Raw genomic sequence first — 25,277 nt, 5'->3', positions numbered from 1 at the left:
TAATTGTTATATGGTTGTTCATTTTCTACACCAGACAGGGTCATTCACTCTGTTTCTTATTATGAACATTCTTTTAGTCATCTTTTAAAGCCCATTTAAATGGCATTTGATCACTCATAATGTCACTCCATACACTTCACAATTCTGACAAATTTTAACTGCTTTCACGCCTTTATTGCCAAGAAACCAAATAACATACTTCACAGTTTGCCATCGTTCATTGAAACAAAAATCAGTAACACTACATTTTGAGATCTGCAATCTGATCTCTACTTCAGGTAAATAACTAACCTAACACATAATTACAAACTAGGTTAAAATAAGCAAATCATACCAGAGCGTCGTGACATACCTAAGTCACAAGTCCTGACTTGGGGGTCTCACAACGCTCTGGTATGATTTGTTTATTTTAACCTAGTTTGTAATTATGTGTTAGGTTAGTTATTTACTTAAAGAAGAGATTGCAGATCTCGAAATCTAGTGTTACTTATTTTTGGTTTCACTGAAATGTCCGGAAAATTCCTGTTTCCTTCACAATCCTTCCATCGTCAAACAAGGACTTCACAGTTAACGGTGTTCTCCATTGAAGGAGGCGTTAGAAATATGCATTGTCAGATGTAAAAATGATAGATTTTTGCTGTAATTGCGTTTGTGGCTTGCTAACAGAAGAATGCAGGTAGTGTGTAAAAAATATGTGTACTTTTATGTGTTCTTTCAATCAGTGGACCCTAGAAGATAATTTCAATGTAGATCTGCTGATTTTCCTATTAACTAGTAGCAATCCCTGGCTTTCAGCCCTATTAGTTAAAACCCAAATAGATTAAATAAGATTTTTTACATATTAAGTTAATAATGAATTAATTTTTTCAGATCTAGACATTCCAGTAATGATAGAACCAATGCACATGTTTGACTACCAACATGGTGCAAATCCAGGACCACCTCCATTTGTCAAAAATTTCCCCATGAGACTAGACAGGTCTGGAAGAGATTTTATGGAAATTGGTAAGTTCAATTTGTAGATTTCAGTCATATGATTTCAAATGTGCTGAAAGTATGTGACCACATGGCTTAATAGTCCCCAAGCCTGGGCGATGTAATTTTTATACTAATTTTACTAATTTAATAATACTGACACCTGAGTTACAAAAAGAAAAAGTAAACTTGAACTTATCAGGTTGCCATTAGTAACCTGGTCATCATCTATATGTCAAGAGCAGGTAGCAGCATGTATAGAAGAACATCTTGTATTTTGTTTTAATAAAAAAAGTTTTGTTTGCAATAAACTTGAATGAATAATACATTTTGATGATTTTTGTCAAGGTACAAAACAGTTAAAAAGCCTTTTATAACACTTAAAAATATGTATCACTTATTGTTTTTATAAAAGTAAATCAAACTTAGTTGAGTAATAAATATTTTGGAGTGATCCATATTGACTGTGATAGATGTTTGCAGAACGAGAGCTTGACATGGAGCGAGACCGAGAGGAATTAGGAACCAAAGGTCGGAACCGCAGCAGCAAGGACGACAATTTTGGTCCAAGAGGACGGGACCGTGATTTGAGGGACGAGAAGTCGAGAGACCATGACAGGGGTCGTGACAGAGATCGTGATGACAAGGGGAGAAGTAGGGATGACAGGCGAGATGATAGGGACAGAAGGGACGATCGGGACAGGAGGGATGATCGAGACAGAGATAGAGGCAGGACCTTTGATGACAGGAGGGATGACAGAAATAAAGACAGAGATGGTAAGTCTCAAATTGTATAGACTCTGAACTCAGTAAATTAAGGATACTTATAGATGTTGTACAGATGAGATGTTGTATAAAATTATTTTAAACCACCCCTTCTTTCCATAAAAATAAATAATCTTTAATTGGTATTATTAAAATGACGTGTAATTTGATTAAGTTTTACTAGGTTAAATTTAAGTCTAAATAATTTAATTTAACTTTATAGTTAGGCTGTTTATTCAGTAATACTCTTTACAACACTGTTGGACCACTTTTATTGTATTAAAATTTAATTTATTAAATTTTCAAAATTACTCTAGATTTAAAATTGAATAAATATTTATAATAGTTCAATGACGTTAAGTGCAGACAAACACATGTGGTTTTTGCATTTACTTCTTCAATATGCATGTAAAAAAATTTATATTTTTATTAAAAGATTCTTGATTTTTAAGAAATTATATTTGTAAGATATTTTGCTCTCATCATACTAAATTTATTTTATAACTGAGATTTTTGTTGATTTGTCTGTCCAAAACTTGTGTATTGTTAGGATACAACAATATTATTTTTATAATATTATCCTTATTTCATCAAGATATGTAAAATTATTTACATGTTGTTATATGTTTATACATACATTCAAATTATTATTGAACATAAGTTATTATCAAACCATAAAAAATTAATTATTTCAAATCTAAAATTTTTAAACAATTTGAATTAAGCTTCAAATAATTCTTTTTTACTTATGGTTGATGGCCTATTAAAATATCAAAAGTGTACTAAATTAAAATAAAGAATTTTCTTTAAAAATACAAAGATCTATCTAAAAATACTTGTATATAATTCTCACATTTTTTGAATAAGAATAAATGTCATACAATATTGTTTATAGCTTGATTCAGTAATTTATTACCAAAATTCTTTGCATTATGTATGAAATAAAACTTTTTGCAAACACATTTTGAGTAAACATTGTATTTGAATATCCATAAACAATGAAAAATTAACAAACCAAAAAAGTTGGATGAATAGAAATATTTAACTTGATTAAAAAGCTTGAAACTAACACAGTATGTATAATATTGGCTATTCTCATGGTTTCAGAAAGAGATTGTGATTTTGATGTAATGTTTATAATTTATTGTGACAACATAATGAATTGTTAAAGTAAAAAAAACTGATAGTACTATATTGAACATATATTTTCATATTACCATCTAGTAAAATGTATTCAAATAAGATTAGCAACATAAATTGAATATTTTACAAAACTGTTGTTCAAAAGTCTTTGGAACTTTTTAGAAATTTTTTCATTCGCTCTTGGTAATCTCCTCATAATCTTCTTTTCCACAGGCAACTTTCTACTTTGGTGTACAAAAATTTCTGAGATGTTTAATGAAAACCAAAAGTTTTTATTTTAAATATTGCCATCCTCTTATTTCTCAGTTTGTTCTATTAGCTTCCAAACTCTCTCTCTTTCTATGTATATAGTCATGATGCAAAAATATATTGCTTAAATTAAACCACTTTAAGAGTAGAATGATTACTTAATGAATTATTGTTAGAGTTATTTACACATTTGAGGGTTAAATCTCAATTTTATGACAATATTTATTAAACATTATTCCAATTTAAATGCCAGTAAACAGTTGTTGACACTTTCAGTTGAATTTGACAAATAGGCAGAAACGTTTATTTACGTTAAAATGTTTGCTTTCTATTTTGCCTTATATGTTGTGATAATCACACATTAAAATTACTATAATTTTCACGAAATTAATAAATAAAATAATAATATTGACTTTATTATATTAGTTGAAAAAAATTATTAGTCACAGAAATGAAGTCATTTTCTTATTTCTTTTAAAAATTAATGTACTTTTAAAAGAAAAGTAAGAGAACTTGTTTGATGATAAAGTATACACTGTCAAATTATAAAACAAACGTTTTAAAATGTTTATTATTTAAAGTAAATCAACATTCATTTATAGGTGACAGGAGAAGTGACAGAGGTCGCAGTGATAGGGACAGGGATCGTGACCGAGACAGAGAACGTGACAGAGACAGGAGGAAAGATGATGAGAAATCAAGTGACAAGAGGTCAGTTGTGAATAGCTTTCTGTTTTATTGCTGAATATGTGGGATTATTTTTGGAGTCAACTCTACTAATCTCGTATCATGATCAATAACTTAAGTTTGGATCATTATGAGCCATAAAATGAATAATTCTCTTGTAATTATAAAGCATGGATCAACTCTTGTGGCATAATGCTATTGTAGTTCAGTCAACTAAGCTATCTTGATTTAATTTAAAAAGCATAATTCTCTATTAGTCAGCACTATTACAGGTTACCTGTTATAAGGGAACCACCATTGTACACTATATAAAGTAAAGCGAATTTAAAAAATAGAAAAATTGTAAACATTGTAAATTGTGAAAGATCCTTCCTTACCTGTGGCGCAATCCAGTGAGGAGCGATGTAATTAGGTCTGTTTTTTAACCAAATAATAATTAGTTTAATTTCAGCCTTGGAAGAGGAAATGGTGTACTCCTAGCAGATTCTCTTTGAGTTTGAGAAGTTATTTGTAATTAATCAAATCTTTGTCGGTATCAAGAAAGTAGAGATCCCACAATCCATTCTGTTTTTTTTTTATCCATTTATTAGTTATATAGTGAGAGACAATGCTTAGTTGGAATATAAACCACAATATGCTACCAGTCTAGAATAGTATGAAAACTTTGCACATGGTTACTTCTGGTACCGAGAAATTATTTGAAATATTTTCTGTGAAGTTGCCTGATAAAGGAGTCATTGATTCTGAAAGGCCTCGCAAGAATAAAATTAATATTGGAACATGTGTATTCATTTACTAGTGATATTAAATCAGAATATTGTGATTTGATTAAGACCTATTTATACAAGATAGTTATAAGAAATTTTAGAATTACATGAAAAAAAGTTGTTATAAATGACCATCTCAACTTTTATTCATGACCGAGTAGTTAAAAAAGTTCGGCATTGGTCTCATTATGAAGTTCTTAAACTCATGATCTTGTTTGATGTGAAATTATATAAGCCACTATTTAAAATTATCTATTTTTAACTTTGATTAAGTTGATAATAACCAAGTGATGGATTTAGCTGATAATAACCAAGTTATGGTTAGAGAAACTTGTACAGATATATTCTGAAGTTTAACAGCTAACTTGTACCCAAGTTAATAATTTTATTTTACCCCATTAATTCAGGAGCCGAGAGCAAATTTGTAATACATAAGCACATTTGGTTTTTCTTAACACCAATAGAAATTTTCCCAAAAATTAAATCAATACTCAACCACACTAATTTTGGTGGAGGTCAAAATAGAAAGGTATCAAAGGGGTTGAATATATATATGAATTGATAATTTTTCCTCAGATCATGTTTTTCTTAGTTTGACACACTTAAAACCAACCATCACACACGTACATGAATGGTAAATCAATGTCACACACTTAAAACCAACCATCACACACGTACATGAATGGTAAATCAATGTCACACACTTAAAACCAACCATCACACACGTACATGAATGGTAAATCAATGTCAGCTAATCACATCAGACTATAATTATGTCAGACCCTTAAAGTGGTGACTTTCATCTCATTATCTAGTTTTATAATATGTATCTGATGGTCGCTTTGAAGTGTATCAAGCTAGCAAAAATATCTGAGAAAATATCTTTTCGTATTTTTAACCTTTTAGATATTCTCTCATTTCGACATTCACCAAAATTAGGATTGCTGACAATTGATTTCTTAGAAAATATTGCTACATTGATTTCAAGGCAAACCAGGTTGTGTGCCTGTACAATAAAAATTGGCTCTCAGCTCTTGGAGACTTTAGTTCAATCAGTAATATCGCCTCAAGTTGTAATACCATCAGATGTAGGAAATCACGCATCAAATTGTATATGAGTAGAATTAATTACAATAATTCTCTTGCAGATTGAAGTACTTTGAAGTGAATATGACAATGAATATTGGTTACATTTGCTAACATAGTATAAATCTCTTCTTTATATTTGGTGATTTATTTAGGTCGAAAGATCAAGGAGACAGGAGAAGTACAAGAGAAAAGTATGATCATCAAAGGGCAAAGGATGACAGACCCTCAAGGTAATATAACACATGTCTAGATTTTAGCTGTAGGACTTTAGATAACTTATCCAGGTAGAAGTGTTTTATGTAGTGGTTTCCTAATAAAAATCTTTAAAATTCTTAAAATGCAACTTAATTATGTTTGCATTTAGTTTCTCAATTGGTTTTAAGTTAATTGATAAGCAGTGTTTCATATTTACCAGTTGAACCGTTCGAGTTATCAAGAAGCATCTCTTTACATAATTATCAAAGATGTGTGAAACATCTCCATTGTAATGCCCATAAGAGTAGGCAACAAAAAGAGTCGTAAAAATTATTCTCGGGATGGATCTAAGGTAAATGTTATTTTTAATTTAATAATCTGTATCTTGTGATAACATGTACGAAAGTTGTTTGGAAAGTAAGTTGCTGAGGTATCTAATCGCCGAATGGGTGGTGATAGTGGCATAATCTAAATGGTGCTGTGTAGATACGTTCAGTACGCATCTGATAGTATCATAGTGAATGTCCCTCTCCCATTCTAAGCTCTCTAAACTGATGTTCAAAATGGCCACTGCAATAAAATCTCCCACTAATTGTGAAATGTATAGCCTCATTAGATTTCGTATGGTAAGCAAAATACAACCGGTGGAAATTCATCATGAAAGTGCTGTGTATGGAGAAGATATGAGCTATCCTACCAGTGTCTATACATTAAAAATGGTGCCAGTTGTGTTGTGGAGAACAAAGTGATGCTCACGATGAAAAGCGAAATGGTCGATTGTCTGTGGTTACTGATTACCTCGCCGAACAAAACAATCATTACGTTAAGGATAATCAAAAGTTTCACAATCATAGATAGTGAATGAAATTGTCACAGAAACATCAATGTTGTAAATTTTGTCTCCCGGTGGGTATCAAAACTCTTGATAAACTCAAAAAGAAAATGGGACCAGCACTAGTTTCTTATCTGGTATCATGAAGAAGGTGACAAAACAGAGTGGTCATCCGACCAAGAAAACCTTTTATAAGTCTGGAATTTAATGCAACCGAAATAAGCTGGGAATCTTTCTGTAGAACGGGGGAAATCTTCAAAACATTTTTTTCTGTGTCTATGAATTTATGAGTTCAAGAAATAATTTGATAGCTTGTTGAATCAGGACCTGATTAATCACAAAACATTGTATTTTTCGTGACGTGGTCCATGAAACTGTGAATAAAGATCGAGATATGTTAGGAAGCCCCATCTGACCCGGTTGATCTAAGGTTGTGTTGCCTCCATTAGTTTAGTGGAGTTTAACTTGCTTAGTTCTACCCCTGTGTCGTGGGGACAGAGCTCACCCCCTTCCGAACATGTAGGTGGTAGAGTTTTAATCAGGTTTAATTGAAAAGTTTGTATCTAGATACGATAATTGCTAAAATGTAAATGTACATAAGGCATAACCAAAAAGTAACTGTACTGAGGCTCTCATGGCTAGGGATATTGTTTTAAACATGTTGTTTACACCGCCCTGTAGTCTGATTCCTCTCCTCCAAAAACCAGTTCGAGTTCAGCATGTTGAAAACTGCTGATATGACAATACGTTTCATGAAAAATGTCAATCCAATTTCCCGCCAAGTGCAAAATATGCACTGTAATCCATTACTTGGTTTGAAAGGAAAGACTGGTTGAGGTTTATAATGAGGTAAAAACTGCATAATTCCGAATGATGGAGCGGAGAAATTTATGTCCATAGATATACTCATTTGAACTTTTGTTGGTCTGTCAGCTGTTTTGGAACCCACCTCACGGACAGTTTCTGATATTCTGGTTTCTGTGATGGTTTTGTGTAGCAGAGATCTTGAGATTTCAGGAAATATCACCGAAAGTTCGTATACAATCAATTTGCGATAATTTTCAGTGACAGGGTTTATTTTCAGTTTATTCCAGAATTTCAGTTACAATTGAAGTTCTTCCGTCCCTCTGATCATAATGCATAGACATACAACTGTTTTTAAACTTGCGACACCACTTGAACACACTTGTATTGTTCACAACTTTATCATCATATACAGTTTTCAACTCATTATAAACCTCAACTGGAGTTGAGTTTCCCTTCCAATCGAGATAACAGATGACGCTGCATATTTCATACTAGATTGACATTTTTTACAAAAAGTATTGTTGAATTGACAGTTCTCTAATATATATGTTCAAAATAGTTTAAGACTTGTTGTTTAAAATTGTATAAATTAATAAATAAGCTTCAATTTGTTGTTGGGTAATTTTATTATTATGTATAGTAAATGTCAAAGAACAGTGAAATTAACGTTGATAGTCAAATTCGGCTATAATATAAAAAACATTTTTCCGTCTTTAATTATTTACTATGGATGGATTGTTATTGCTAGATTTTTAAATTCTGATTTCAAATGTTTTTATTAGTTAAAGGGTAGTGAATTTCATTCAAATTCTTTACTATTTACAAGGTATGAGTAGGCCACACCATATGTCGCATAACAGGCTTTGCGGAGGCTGCATGCAAAATTCTCAATCTTAAACTCATGTAATTCTGGAGATGTCCTGTGTGCAGATAGACAGACAATCACACACACATAAAATTGGCACAAAAATTATGCTCAGACAAATTCTATGGTTGGACATTTCATCATCTAACATATTCTTGTTTGTGCAGAAATAAAGTCTTTGGATTATATCTTTCTTGTATGACTTCAATAGGCATTCTCTCCCACTCCTCTTTCACAGCTCGTTCCAGCTCCACAAGGTTGTCTGGAGGTGGATTTCTGGCTTGGACATGACTTTATAGTGTCCCACACATGATCACGTTAAGGTTCAGACTTCTTGGTGGCCACTCCAGAAGTGTAATACCAACCTCCCTTAACACGTTCATGGGCTTTTGTAAAGTGCGTTGTGCATCCGATGGGATACATGTTCCTATACATTTCATTATTGCGTTTTTATTGTTTGTCTGTCTTAGTGGCATGCTAAATGTTTTTCCTGTGCTTAAATAAATACCTCAGAATATCGTGTACTCTGTTGGGTGCACAATTGATTAATTTTTAATGTAAATTAATCTTTTTAGGTATCCCTTGGGGTACACAGAGAAAAATTGATAAAAACATAATGAAATTATTGTTTTTGTGCAAAATTGCGAAGCCTACATACCTTTCCTGTTATACTTATACATAAAATAACCAATTGGGTTTTGTGCCATTATTATTGAAAAATTTGACATCAAATTAAAATGTCCAGAAAGACACTGACGTTGTGAACATGTTAAGTAATCTGATGCTGCTGCTGTGCTGTGTGGACAAGCGTTATCATGCATGAGCACAAGCTGAGGGCCATAGTCTTGTATAACAGTTTGTATGTACCGACGAGCATTTAAAGCTGGTCTACCAACATTCACCAACTTGGTACTCATAATTTGTTATCCTCCCCAAAACATTAATGACCCTCCACCAAAGGGGACCTGCGGCGAGACACAAGTCTGAGCAAAGTGTTCTCCACGCCTTCACACTTTTTGACGTCCATTTGGAGATAATACACTCACTTTTGTCTCATCAACAAAGAGTACTGCTTTCCATTGCTTGATAGTCCAATTGATGTGTATTTGAGCAATCCTCAATCTCACAGGTGCCTTCTAGTGAGAACAGAACCTCTGACAGGCCTTCTGCTGGGAAAATGAAGTCGTCTAGGAATGGTTCTACTTGTAACTTGAACGTTACGAACCCTTATTAACAATCCCTGCAGCTCTTTACTCGTAGAAGTCTTTCTTCTTAATATGTTCAGTCTTAAAAATCTGTTGTCAGCCTCACTTGTAACAAGAGGCTGACCTCACCTTCTGTTGTCTTTTCTGGTCTCCTGAAACTGCTAAACAAATCTCATGATAGTTGTGTTGTGAACTTTGTATAACGCAGCAACTTCTCTGTATGATCGCCCTTGCTGGACTAACAATCTTACTCTAGTGGTTTCTCTGGGTGTCAGATTTTGATGCATGGCTTTGTCTGATCTCTCAACAAAGGAAAAACGTAATTGTAGACTCTTTAAAGTTATTGTTTTAACAATAGCATCGTTCTGACAGATGTAAGCAATGAGATAGATTCAGCACAACAGGAGGTATGAGCATGTCTCTTAATTTCCAAATGGACTTTGTTCCTGATAAGATAAGATAAGGGGATATATGGTAGTTAAATTTACCCAAATTTTTCTTTGTTAAATGAATGTTTAAGAAAGTTACACTGAAATAGATATGAAGAGTTATTTTAGTACTGAATGTATTTGAATTATGTGCACAATTATAGGTGCTGTGTTAAATTTTGTCCAGGACTATTTTTAACCGTCCCAGGACTTTTTGGATACTTGTATACACAACTAAATCAACAATATGTAGATTTGTTATTGAAAAAAGTGTAAACAGTTATTTTATAGTTGCTTGATGTAGCTGTTTTGCCTTACCATAATAAAGGCTTTTGGTATTACAATGCTTCCAAATTCACAGTCAATGTTGTCAATAGCTACCCTGTAAGTGTTAGTGAGCCATGCTCTGGGTATCTTCACTCAATCAAGGTCATAAATCAAGACTCAAAGATGATGCAAACTATTCCAGGAGAATTGCATTGATCTTTATAAGTTAAGATGTTTTAATTTCTTTTCACTTATCTATGTTGTGTTGTGTTGACTAGGGATGAACCCCCAGCACCTTCCAGGCAACATCAGGCTGTTTTGGTTGAAGATTTGCTCAACAGTCCAGGCAGGGATAAGAGGCCACCCAAGATACTGGTTATACTGAGAGGCCCTCCTGGCTCTGGGAAAACTTTTGTGGCAAAACTTATCAAGGTTTGTTGATAATTAACCAAGCATGGATATATCTGCTAGTGACTTTGTATGCAATGGGCTTTGTGGGTATATCCACTCAAGGTTATATTCTTCACAGACAGTTCTCAGAAATACCTATAACATCGCACATAATTACTGAATTGCATCAACAAAATATAACCATAACAACTTTAACGTATACACCACAACGTGTTATAGTAAGACAGACGATTTCATCGAAATGCACAGATGTATAATAATAGAAATTATGCAAGAAACGGCAGTGTTTGCGTTTACTCATGAAGCCCATCTAACCCCAAACAAGAAAATATCATGGTTGGTGGCATTTGGAAAGTTTACTGGCCAGTAAACCGGAAATAATGGACGGCTACAATAGGTTTAAAAGGGTTAAGGGTTAAAACTTTATCAATCAGAGGTAATTTACAAAAATATAAATGAAAACTCGTTTGTAGAAAGAACACTACCTTAGAACTAAATTTTTACTGTGGAGTTTTACACAACAGTAGTCACTTTTTATGTATGGGACCTTAAAAGTCTATCATTTTTGCTCTGTATTGTTAAGTTATTAATAATATGTATGTCATGTTACATTAAAACATTGATATTTTTAGGACAAGGAGGTTGAGAATGGAGGAAATGCTCCAAGGATTGTGTCTCTTGATGACTATTTCATTTGCGAAGTGGAGAGAGAAGAGACTGATCCAGAGACCAAACGCAAGTTTACAACTAAGGTAAACATTACCTACATAGTAACTTAGAGTAGAGATACAGTAATGTGTGAGTTGATGGATCTATGGATGTGTTAAAATATCAAAACTAAATTTTCATTTGTTGTTTATATGGTATAAAATCTGTTAGGTTTGTAAATTACCTAAATTGGCTGGTGGATGTGGTTTTTTCATAACTTTCAAAAGTTAATTTCTTGACTATATAAGGCTATTGTGGGAAACTGCATGAAAAAATTAAGTTTTTACAATAAAGTATGTAATAAAACCCACCACTCATGGGTAACAGGAATATAATTATGGGTGGGAGAAATGAAACAAAATTTCAGAATTATGTAAAAAATAACCAATTAGAATTGGTGAGAACAAAGAGTTACATACAAACAATTTCTATAAGTTATACTTTGGGAATGGTAGCAGGAGCGGGGTAGATAACTACTAGCAGTGGTGTGAGTTGGTCGACATGGTGGCAGTTGGCGAGGGTGAAGGACATGTTATATGCACAGCCAGTTGCACCCACTGTTTGTCAATGTTTTCCTGTTGAATGTAGACTGTACTGCTTGTTTATTTATATACTCATTATCATTCATGGAACTATTTTGGTAACCTGGGTTTTACTGTATAAAGAATAAAAGGTTTTTACTTCAGTTTTTCAACAACTTTTCCGCTGACAAAAATCATCTGACCAAATAAACACAAACTGATATTTTGTATTTTTGTTACTAATGTTTATAATGAAAATAACAAAACAAATGAGTCTTTCCAAAATGCTTATCATTATGTCAATGTACTTCTGTACACTAATTTAAAATTTCATGGTTTTATTACGACTGCAACTATGCCAGTTTTGAATATTGATTTAATGAAATCACCAATACCAGGGTGTGGTTTGGCTTCAACTTCTGTAATGGCCCTTTATGAGAATGCCCAGTCTATTCTTTCTTTGATCTATAATCGCCGAAATGTTACCAACAATATCACTAATAGCTTTGTTTGTGCTCATTTCCTTCATGAACCAACATTGACTAGAATGTATTCAATAATTTGTTCAAAAATATTTTAGTTGAGCTTCCACAATTTGTTTGTATTATTTAGAAAACATGACAGGTTTATTCATTGGATGTTAGCTGGGCAGATTAACATAAACTGGTTTGATATCATAGTTGACTCCAAGCTACCTTGGAAATCCCACATAGACTAACTCTGCAAGAAACTATATCAAGCCTCTATGTCAAAACCCAGAATTAAGCAAGAATGCTGTCCAGAAATGATTAGGGTTGCTTACATTTCCCTATTTCAGTCCCACCTCGGGTATGGCATTGAATCGTGGGAAGGAACATTAAAAACAACCTAGAAAAGGTACTCGTAAAGCAAAAGAGAGCAATTATATGCCTGGTCAATCTAAACTACAAGAACAGCGGCCAAAAACCTTTCCAAGCCACCACAAAAACAGCCAAAACACAGAGATATACATCCGTACAACATAAGAAACGCCACTAATTTTTGTACTTCCACAACACCACCTGAGTTTGTTTGGCCAAAAACTATCCTATAAAGGTGCTCTCTACTTCAACAACCTACCAGAGCAGACCTCAAGAGAGAACAATCCAGACACTTCAAGAAGCAACTGACAAAATGGCTCCTGGACCGACCTTTGTACTCGGAGGATAAGTTCCTGAACAACCAACTCCAATAAAAGCAATTGTATGACTGCTCTCTATGAATATGTCAGTAAAGGATTGTCTAATGTCTATCAGCAAATTTGAGTTTATCAGGATAAATTCCTCAGCTAAGAGACTGATTAATTCATTTACATAATGGATATTTAATTGATGCTGCTCCACCAAATCCCATGGATAAACATCATTAAATTTATTTTTGTTTATGTAGGAATAAAGTTTCATGTAAAATCTAGTGTCTACAGATGAATAGTGTCTTTCTTGAGACAGCTTAGCATATAGTAAGGCTACATCTATTACTACATCACATGTTAAAATGTGTCATAATAATTGTATTCAGTTTGTTAACAAACAATATCGGTTTGTTCTGTGATTTTCTCGTTGCCATCATGTTTAACCATAAGACCAGTATAAGAATATTTGCTAATGCACAGTCAAACCTCATGGAGTGACATGCACCATCATCGAACTTGATGTTGCCTATGTAGAAATGAAACAATTTAAAATGTAAATGTATTGATTAATTAATTCTTGATATATCGTGTAGCCAGACAGAAGAGAAATGTTGCCAGTTACTCTGAATGATAAGCTTTTCTAACTTATCATTCCCAATAACTTATCAGCCAAGTATTCTCTGTGTCGGAGAATCTGTTCTATCACAATGAGCCAGAGAGAGCAGATTCATTTTTGCAAGGACAAATGCATCAGGATAGACTGAATTAAAAGTGAATATTTTAGCTTATAATTTTACCTTAAGTGTTGCTATTTTAACTCTTAAGCAAATAAATAACATTTTGGGAAAAGTCGGATAAACAGTTGTTTGTGTCAAATTAAACTTGGACTTTGAGAATGGTGATTCAATGGTTTAAGAACATTTAAGGTTTATTAAGGATTGATTGTTCATTTACCTGAAAGAAAAAATCTGTTTAAAAATTCCGAATACAAGTAAGAATTTAGGAATAAAATATATGACTTAGGTTTTGGTATCAAGTTAAACAAAGCTTTGTAAAACGAAATACATTGTTTCAATTCTAGGCAATATAACCTGAAACATGATTATTTCATACAGAAAGTTTATTTAGGATCACAAAAACAATATGTTGTGGTTTTAGCCAGACATACTGTATCATAAGTATACATTTCTTTTGGGAAAATAGAGATTACGTCAGTGATCCTTTATTGATTTTAGAAAATATATTTTAGTTTACTATTGGTATATTTATCATTGAAACAAGTATACACTATTTCATAGGTGATGGAATATGAGTTTGAACCAGAAATGGAATCTCACTACAGACAGTCTTTGATCAAAGCTGTCCGCAAGAACCTGGCTGATGGCTACTTCCCCTTTATGATCTTGGACTGTATAAACAACAGGCTCGAGCACTATGAAGAAATCAACACATTTGCCAAACAGAAAGGATTCCAGGTACATTTTTTAAGTATATATCTACTTTGTACTCAAACATTTTATTAATAGCGAGAAGTAGTGTATTATGATGCACTTTAATATCTAAGGCGAGTATTGAGTTTTAGTATTTATTCCACAGGTGTTTGTCTGTGAAATGGACATGGATGTAAGTGTCTGTGCCAAACGAAACGTGCACAAACGTACAGAGAAGGAGATCTCAGAGATGGTGAAGAAGTGGGAACCGACTCCCGTCACTCAGACTCTACTAGATGTGCGTTCATTGCTGCAATCTGCTGCCATCACTGAGGTGAGAGTCACTATATTGCCTGCGTATGTTGTTTCTTACAATAGGGTGTATTAAAATCAGTATCCTATATCATCTGACGACCACACAAACCTATGCATGAAATAGAGACCTATACTAATAACAACAAGTTAGCCTCTTCTAACTTCTGGTAGTTTACAAAACCTCCAATTTTTCTTGTAAGTAATTATTACTTCAGTGCAAAATAGTATTTTTAGTTTTCATTGCACTTACGGTGCACAGATTGTTGAGCACTGTCAAAATAAATTATGCACTGTGGGATTTTCTTTCTAAAATGTCATGTCACTGGTTCAAAATATTTAGAATTCTATTATATTCCAGATCTAATTAGATATATTTATTTATTATATTTAATGCTCCAAGAATGTTTTATTAGAAAAACAACATTGACACCCATAATATTCATTCTTCTAGGTTGAAATGGAGGATGCGCCTGCAGAAGAAGAGAAGACAGAAGGGGAGAAGGTAGGAGGGGACGAAGAACAAGAAAAAGGTGAAAAGAAAGATGAAGGCAAAGAATTAGAAGAAGTGGAGGAGGTAAGTGATGTTGTTATTTAATTGTTATAAAACTTTACACTTGAAGCAGCAAACCACCGTGCTGTCATCATACCGTATTTCCTCTCGTCTAAGATAAGGTGATGTGCTCTCTGCGTCCGACAGATAAAGGTAAGCGTGTTTTTACCACTCATCCTGATTAAATCTTAAATGTAATTGTTTCATTTTAATTTTTTTAACATAAATCATTACCCTATTTAATAACACAAGATGATTTCAAAATCTGGTGTTAAAATATTATCGTCGTTTTTATTTAAACAGTTTTTCTTATGAGTTTAATTTGACGCTCATCATAGTGTATTAATTCTGTCACTATGATTATTATTAGTTTATTTATAGAAATGTCAGAATAAGTTTTAGATAAAAATTAATAATTGTTTAGTATGCGGTATTGAATCAATAATTTATTTATAATAATATAAGGTTTTCATTAGTTCATTTTAAATCTGTGGCATTTATTTTTTAATTGCAGCATTCATTTAGAAATATAATAAAATGTTATGTTTGTATTGCTTTTATGTACATTTTGTGTGGAACCAGCTTAAATTTTACACATTTCTTATATAGTTGAAATAGATGGAAATAGCTCACAGAGCAACAAGCCTAATTCAGTTAAAACACAATTTTAATCAATCATTACACATTTTCTACAATGAATGGTGTGACATAAGTCTTGCTTAAGATAAATTAAAAGAAACTAAATCTTCCCTTGTACCATTTAAAAATAAGCTCATTGGTCCGTTGTTATAAATTTAAAATATGCTGTTTTTTAACCCTAGACTTGAAAAGTTCATGAACGTATAAACAGATATGTAACCCAGATCTGGTATTTCACATACTGTTTACTTGCTTCTTGTTAGTATATTGCAATTTTTGTGTTCAAATAAAAAAAAAACAAAAAAATATGTACAAGTACATATATTATAATACAATACTGATACACCTGTGTCAATATTTAGTACGTATTACCTTTCGGTGTGTTAGAATAATAAAAGAAAATAAATTATAACATGTTTAAATTTGTTCCTCTTTGGAACGAACGATTGTGATATATCAGCAATGGACTGGCAGTATATCTGAAAAGGGAAATTCAAAGTAGTTATATTAATATGCAAACAATAGATTTTTAATTTTTAAGTTGTTTTAGTTTAAAATGAATGTTTACATATCAGTATTTACTCTTTTCTCAGTTTTCCGGCTAAAACTATTTGAAAATACTGTTAACAGTATTGCAATCTAGAGGCATTTTGGCCTCACTCTGGACAGCTTTCATTCGAGAGGTGGTAAACTTAAAAGATGGTTGTGATACCAAATTCAAATTTAAACCTTGGAATTGTAAAAGCTGATATTTTCAAAGTGGTGTGCTTACATGTATCATGATTTATTCATTTATCTGCTGAGCAATTTTTGCAAAAAAATTACTTAAAATGTCCTTGACAAATTTATGTGCTGCTGTTTTTTTTTATTTTGCGATCGGTATCGGAGAGGATGTCAAGCATCAAGTTGGCCAGGTGCCAGTGAAAAAGATTTATAATCTTAGATTTCAAGATTAATTCATTCTTATTCATAGAAAATTCCAACTATACTAATAATAGTGTCAGAAAACCAACTAAATAAACATATTAGGAATAATAGGGTTTCGTAACATATTTGACATTCGAGCAACCAGGGCATTATTTCCAGCTGTTATGATCGTTGTGTATAATTTTTTTGTTTGTGCCAAATTTTATGATGTGACTGACAATTTTTGTTCAGCAAGGTATTTTAATGCCTGATGTGAACACATAAATATATGTAATATAAGTTTTACTTTTTATAGAAAAAGAGAATGTCCTGTTACTCTATGGTTCATTTATCATTCTGTGTACTGTGCCATAATAAACATATGACCTTCGAGTATCCAGCACTTAAATTTATCTGACATGGTATGGTGATAATATTATGCCTTTTTACGACTATAAAGGGCAAAAATTGTTTAATTGAAGAGCAATATAACCTTAATTGGATTTGGACAAGAGTATAAGTTATATATATTTTAAACTACAATAGTAGTATAAGAGGGCACCATGGAAGTGAATGTGTTTAACGCTACCAAGCCTGCTTCATTATTTTTGTAACACTTTTTTCGTCGTACCAAAACCGTCAATATTATTGTGATAGTCAATCAGTCGAGATTATTACATGAACTAAACAGTCTACAAGTTACAGTTATCTTAATTTAGTCTTTAATGTTATGTTGTTTTAACTTACAAGTTTTTATAACAGGTTTATTCATAGTAATATATTTATAAATCAGATTACATATATATATATTGTTTATGTTTATATCGCGATTTAAATTAATCTCTATTATACAACTTGTTCTTTTATGTGATGTTACACCCGCCTGTGTATTGTTAAATAGAAATTTATTTATATAATTACAGAGTTGCGTATATAAGTATAGCTTATTCATGGTATTCCTACAATAAAGATGAGAAAATGTGTGTAAGCCAGTATGAAAGGCTATAATTTAATATTGTTATTGGGTTTGGTTTGTTAAAGAGGGCAGTAGTGAGGTTTTAACATTTATGATTTATTACACTTATGTTCCAAGCTGGTAGTGTTTTATATCAAGAAGAAGAGGTCTAACCTTCCAATTTGGTAAGGGTAAGCCTGCTCTTCCTACCATAATTTATACAATCTTCCATATTTATAACTAATATATTTTGATATATATTGTAGGGGAATATTATCTTATATATTTGATATTATCTTTTCTACCCCAGATATTTTAATGAACTCCTTACATTTGAAAATAAAAATGATAAACTACATAATTATATATTATGTATTTAATTTAGTAAAAAAAGTTTTTAATTAAAAGATTTTTTCAAAATAATTTTATTTTTATGTGAATGCGGATGGATACCTTAAAAATATTTGTATCATAGTTTTAAGCAATATTCAGATATTCGTCGTTGCGGATCAGCGTTTTTAACAGAAATTTTAAGGTTTTATGGTTATTAAACAGTCCTACTAATGGATGTTGAGGATTATTTTCTCTTCATGCTTCTACTAAATTTAATAAATCACTTGTTAATTTTATTATTTGTTACACTCAATAAGTTATACAACAGTAAAATCTGATCGTGTACATGCAAAAACTCAATACTTCTATATTATTTGGAAGGATTCTAGATTTTATCTGTGGAATTACATTTAATAAATACAATTAATATATACTTTGTCAGAATGTTGAAAAAATAAGAAGGAATAATCAAAAGAGGGTAAGCTATGGGTTGTGTTTTATCCACTTTTTGTATATTAAATTTGATACATAGAATAAAATAAAACATATCTGAGAAATATAAAAATATCAGCAAAAGTTATAATAAGAAGTAATAGAAAACTTAAAAGTAATTGTTTGTATAAGATACCTTGTAATATTTATTGAGTCTTTTATATAAGTTCTCCATACTGCATCATTATACCGGCTTGTTTTCGGCAGCAATTTTGTTTTTTTTAGAACTATAAATGGAATTAATTTTTAGTGGTCTGTGTATATAGGAATCATTATAATGGTTAGAAGAGGTTAATATGATGTTCAAATTGCATGCAGTCAGGAAAGCGTTTATCTATAAAGATACCTATTTAAATAAAGTTTAAAGAATTATGTGGCTATGCAGCTGGAAGTGGTGGTGAACCTAGGAATTATTTTTGGTTGGAATATATGTAAGGAGTGAAGGAGTGACATAGTGCTGTGGGGAATTTCATGAGAAGGGGAACTATGTCCTGATTCACTATGTTATCAGGTACGTCATTGGCTGCTGAAACTTCTCATTCATAAATTCTAACTCGTGTAAATTTTTTGGTCTATTTTCCTTTAAATCTGCAACATTTAAATGTGACAATAATTGTAACAGAGGTTACAAATCTACTGTAGTGTCAAAACTCTACTCTATACTTGTGTGGCTCTGAAGATTTTGTATGGTGGTATTTGTTGTACAGAAAGTTATGATGTCAGCATCAGTGTTTGGATGAAATTGTAGTTTTAGGTGTTAAACTCATCGATACAATAAATTAATACAGGAATTTGAGTGCAATCATATACCAGTGTTTGTATTATAACAGTGGTGACAATAACAAACTATCTAATTTGTATTTTGGAAACATACAATAAGTGCTAAAACGTTGTAGTTTAGTTTACAAAGTGTTATTTGATGAGAGTTACATTTATGATGCTTACACAATAATGTGTACATTTGTAATGGAAATTATTTATATACTTAATAGCCCATTTTCTTCTTTAAGTTAACTGCGTACTAAATCTAATGAAGTTCATTTTCGCTGTGAATTATGTTTTTAATTACGTGATTATTATCTGCACATAGCGATTTCAAACTCTTCACTAAACTCGGTTGGTAAATTATACTGTTGGTTAGTTGATATGATTCTTCGGAGAAGTTTTACGGACGACCAGGGGAGCACAGCCTTAGACTTGGGTAAATACGGTATGTACTGATAAATCTTTAGAGTACGATTATCATTGTCTTTGGACTCTTAAAGCTCTTTAGAAATAAAATGTGATATTGCTTGGTTTCATTATAAATTAATACAATGATGTTTTCAGCTCATTGTTTCAGCAGAAGTGAATCGCTGACTTCTTAGTTCATAACTTTGTTCCTTGTCTACTTGTAGTTTTTGCATTAATTAAAATCTATCTTTGGGTAGCTAGTTATAAATTTTAGTAGTTACATTTGTGTGTAAGTTTTTGCATGCTCAATAATAATCATGTTTGAGAATTTGATTTTCTGGTTTTGCTAATAAAATCATGTGTCACCATTATCATCATCCACTTTGTTCTGTAGCAACAATTGGTCACAATCGTGTGTTACTAACCTCTTCATAATCTTGAAAAACATAATTTTCCTTATCTCTATAAATTTGAAAATATGACAATTGTTCAATTGTGCTCAGAAATACCATAAATATTATGAAGTAATATAATGTTATGAAATATCATGACTGTTCATACTGCACATGACAAAAGTGATTAATATAAAAACAATATAGTCCAGTTAAGACCCAAACAATTCGCCTTTCTTTATTAGACTTCTCAATGTTCATCAATATTTCCTCACTGGAGGAATTAATCCATTATCTTCTCCACTGTGTAAAATGCTTGCTCTTGAGAATATTGCTTCTAAAGAGCATGTTGTTTCATAAGACTCATTGACAAAAAAGACAGTCAAGATTATTTCAAAGTGTAACAACCATTTGAGATTGCATATGTTCAACACCTCTTGACATCTTCTTAATATTTTAGAATACTGTGTGATAGTTATTCTATATCCCCAACACCAGCAGTGACATTTTAGTAAAATTCCTCATCACATAATTTATTCTTTTCATGCATTAATTCTTGTATTGTATTTTTGTAATAAAATAGTGTAGTGAAAAAAATGTCATTTTGTTGACGTTGTTTAATAGTTTCTTTATGTAAAATTGTAATTTGTAATTTACCAGATTATAATATCCTCAACCTTAAAGAGTGGTAGTAATGGTGACATGGAGTCTTCACCACAGAAAAAAAAACACAGAAGTTTAACTAAGACACAGTTCACAGCGTGATCTGACCTTGAAACTGCCATTTATTGCATATAGCACAACACTAGCAAATGATGTATACTGGTTTTACAGTGAGGTGTCTATCTTTGAATTGTTTTTAGTCTGCACATTTTTCTGTTCTTTACTTAAATGACTAAAATATATTTATATCCTTTAAAAAATCACCTACACCTTGGAGAATCCTAAGTGCTAAAACAGATGTTTTCCCATAATTCAATATCTGAATGATGCCCTCCAGCTAACGGTTAAGTAAAATCTAGTTAAAGCATTTTTTTTATTTTTTACAATTGGAGACATCATTTTATTTATTTTTTTTTATTATAAAAATATTGTTTAAAACACTAATTATACTATATTATTTTTATTATTGTATATAATAATTAATTAAAATTCAGCGAATTATTAACAAGTTCCAATACATTTACTCTGTTTCTGTTTTTATATAAAAAAATGTTGGTGTCAGGATTCTTGCATAGTTCTCCGGTGTCATTTTAGTGTCCAACACGTTATAGACTCTTGTATAACGAACTTCTTGTATATTGAAAGAAAGTGTAAACGTATTAGGGAATCAATCGAATAAAGGAGAAGTAAAACTGGCATGAACCCTAAAGTATTTATGGGCTATCAATTGTGGATGTTTATCTGGTGACTCATAGCTGTTTCCTATCAGCTGAATCTATTAACACAGAAAGTTGGCAAGCAAATATATTACCTGTTTATTACTGGCAAACATATTATAAACATATCTGTTTAACATTGTTACACATTCACTGCTCCTGTGATTTGTTTCTATTTGTAATCATCCGCTTGTTCTCACTCTCTTTGCTTTGCTAACTTTAACTGTTTCAATTTATCCTTTGTCGTCAGTTCGCAGAAAATCAATTGAACCGAAACTCTCTGTAAATAATATTTATTCTTTTATTAACATGTCACGTTTCATAAAATGTTATATGTTTCTCGATATTTATTTATAACTAATTGACTAGTAGTAAACTATTTCTCTTCTAAATATGTAATTTAAGTTTTTTTCTTTAATTACATCTAGTGCACTTAAATATTAAATGCTTAATTTCAATATGTTAGATTGCTATTTGGTACTTTCTGCTAACAAAAAAGCCTTGAATCATTTTTTTAAAGTTAAAAGTTTCAGTGGATGTTATTTAAATAGCAATTGTAAAATTTAGAAGCATGTCAAATTAATTTTATTTACATAAGGCCCTCTGCAAACTAACATGGGGAGTTGTTTACTCTAATGCCACCTTAATAACTTTTATAATTTATAGTCATCATACATCTCTGTAGTCTGTGAATGCTCATTGCACCACATACAAATTTGCAAAGGTTAAATTAGATTTTTGCAAACTTCAGCAATTTGTCACGTAGTTTTTGTTGTAGTTTACCCTTTCCAAAATTATTATTTAGGAATATAAATAGTTTTATTTGTTTGAATTAAACCTTTGGAATATCTTTCAAACAAATACAGATAAAACCTTGAGATTTCCATTAAAATTCTTGTTTTTATACCTTTTTTTAATAATTTATCCGAAATTTATTAGGGAAATTTATTCAGGCAAATCAGTCTGGGATGCCTTATTTAACAATATAAAAATAACATAAATATTTAATTGTAGCTGTGAATTATTCATGACTCTCTTTTCTATATCTTAGCTCATAGGTAGTGTTTTATGTTTTAGATCTTGCATTTTTTTCTATTCTTTTGAGTTTAGAGTTTGCACAGGGATCAAGAGTTTTAACAATTATTCAAAGAAATAAGATATTTTTGTGCATGCTTGATTGTGATATGTGTTGTGTTACGTAACAGCTGCACAAAATAGAACCTCCCACACAGAAAAAAGGATAATGTAACTATTAAACATTTTGAACACATATAAGTATAAAATTCATAAGCAGTGGAACATCAGTCATAACTTTTTTTAGAATAGCCTGTTGCATTTATTGTCTTTTATGAAAATTATAAAAACATCTCCATACACTGCCAACTGTATAGAAAAACAATTGACTTTAGTTATTAGGCTTACATAATCTGTTTCATAACTGACATTCAGTGTGGAAACACTGCTCACAGAATCAACTTCTTAAAATATTTCACAGAACCGAAACCGAAACTTGGTTCAGTTTTACATCTGTTGACTGAATATGGCTGTTCACAGTGAGACAGACAAATTTCAAGAAGTGAATTGTGTGAATATCTTACATAAGTGAATTAATGAAGGTAGAGACAAATCAAGTTCAGAGGGCCAAGAAAATAGTAACATTAAGATATAGTAGAATAACAATTTGGAGATTATATTAAAGAAGAAAAATGTTTAAAAAATTAAAAATCGGCATGAGGAAAATATTTTTTTTATTGAACTGCAACTAGTATTATCCAATTTAAAGCTACAACACATGATTTTTATTTGACAATTTTGTTCAGTTAACCAGTTTGCACAAAATGTTCAGAGTTTTCTTGTATAGAAATCTAAAATGGGATGAGCATTTAAAATTTGTCATAAAGTTAATTTAGATTTGCTTTTAAAATTATTTTTCATCCCACATAGAGATGTACAAAATATGTAAATTAATTTCTTCATCTATCCAGTCAATTTTGAAGCACAAAAGTTATTATAAGAATTATTTGTAATATTATAAGTAGCCAGTAGTATAGTAGCCATACCAGCTGTAAACCTATTTAACACATTGACTGTGGCAGACACCTTACGGCACAGAGGGAGAATAAAGAGTAGCAGTCTCATTCAGTATAGATCAGCAGTGTAGAGTTTAAACAGTTTTGTATTTTAACTTTGCCCTATTTATGTTTTTGAGATTTTGAAATTGATCAATACCAATAAACTTTACATATTTAAAATTGTACCGTTATGAAACTAGGGATTTTTAGTTAACTAGGGATTAACTAGGGAGAGTCCTCTTAATTTAATTATATAAGAAAACAATGAATTGTTTATAGGAATAAAATGTATAATAAGCAAATCCATGTATTTTAAATTTAAATAGAAGATATTTTCTAGCCATCTTAAAAGTTTATTACAAGATAAAATATACTATAGTGTAAAGGGATTTTTAGGCGACAATATATCATTTTATTTCCCTTTTATAAGAACCCTTTGAGGATAATTTAAAACACACATGAGAGATTTTATCTAAACATTGTAATTTTGTAATTTTTTTTGTAATTTAACATTGTAACATTGCCAATGGCGTAGTGTAGCGGGTACGGCGGTTATCGCAAGATAACCAGATCCAGCAACGTTGAGCGTGGCTGCTGCTTGGATGGGTGACTGCTGAGCGATCCTGTCCTTGCAAGCAGCCCGCCTGCCTGGCCATTGGTGGTGGTTCGGAAGTCACCTTTAATCCGTTGGTCCCCAGGTTAAGTGTTATAGAGGGCTTCTTAGCCCTAACTTCACCTGGTAAAATAAGACATTCTTTACTTTTTTTTATTTATTTTAACTGAACCCATTCTCATCTTGATGTTGATGAATAAAAAGGTCTATATTTGTATTAGAAATTACAAAGCACCTATTTTTATTGTCACTAATCTAAAATGTATTGGACTAAAAAAAAATAAATTTAATTGAATAATAAAATAAAGTCAAGTAACGCACAACACCTCACTTGTTGTAGTGTATATAATAATTTAATGAGAAATTGTCAGAATTATGTTATGGCAAATAAATAATTATTGTAATTCTTTAATGAAAACTCTGGGGACTATTGGAATTTGTTAAACTATATGTAGTCTGTAATAATAACTCTTTTCCAATATATTTATTTTTGAGATTATTTTAATACTGGAAAGAGTTGGTATTACTGAGTATATTTAGTTTTGATTCCTAATAATAGAAGATAGTTCATTGAATTGTATCAAATTTAATTTCCAACATAGTTTGAGTGTTTGACACCTGAAATTTTAACCACTCTTATTGCTCCTCAATAGTAAATTACTGTTCAAGACACAAAAACACAATGTTAATGTTGAGTAACTATAGCAAAAATCCTTTTCTTATAGTAATTTAATGTTTTTTATTCATATAGTTTATACTTTTACATTTTGGAAACTTACTTCAACTACACATCTACAAAACAGTAAAAGTACTATGAAAACATTTTTAATACTATGAATTTTAATTAGTTTTTCTGGACACACACACACTTTTAAGCATAACCTCCCTTCATTTTATTTATGCCTTGTGAAATGGCCATAACATTGGAGTTGTTTGGAATTAGTTATCCTAAATTTAACTGTGG

The 25,277-nt window shown here is 31.4% G+C and overlaps 1 protein-coding gene across 5 annotated transcripts in view; it reads left to right on the top strand.

Annotated features, from left to right (window-relative positions):
* Positions 1–25,277, top strand: part of LOC124357154 (YLP motif-containing protein 1-like) — a 101,053-nt gene that overhangs the window by 45,635 nt on the left and 30,141 nt on the right. For all 5 annotated transcript variants that reach the window (XM_046808658.1, XM_046808656.1, XM_046808660.1 and 2 more), the window contains 9 exons: positions 871–1,005; positions 1,459–1,752; positions 3,735–3,843; positions 5,828–5,905; positions 10,553–10,706; positions 11,318–11,437; positions 14,363–14,539; positions 14,661–14,828; positions 15,261–15,383. In XM_046808658.1, the coding sequence (XP_046664614.1) occupies positions 871–1,005; positions 1,459–1,752; positions 3,735–3,843; positions 5,828–5,905; positions 10,553–10,706; positions 11,318–11,437; positions 14,363–14,539; positions 14,661–14,828; positions 15,261–15,383 (1,358 nt within the window). The remainder of the gene's footprint in view (positions 1–870; positions 1,006–1,458; positions 1,753–3,734; positions 3,844–5,827; positions 5,906–10,552; positions 10,707–11,317; positions 11,438–14,362; positions 14,540–14,660; positions 14,829–15,260; positions 15,384–25,277) is intronic.

Source organism: Homalodisca vitripennis, chromosome 3, assembly GCF_021130785.1.
Source record: "Homalodisca vitripennis isolate AUS2020 chromosome 3, UT_GWSS_2.1, whole genome shotgun sequence".
Classification (NCBI taxonomy): Eukaryota; Metazoa; Arthropoda; class Insecta; order Hemiptera; family Cicadellidae; genus Homalodisca; species Homalodisca vitripennis.
This window is presented reverse-complemented; position numbering and strand designations above follow the sequence as displayed.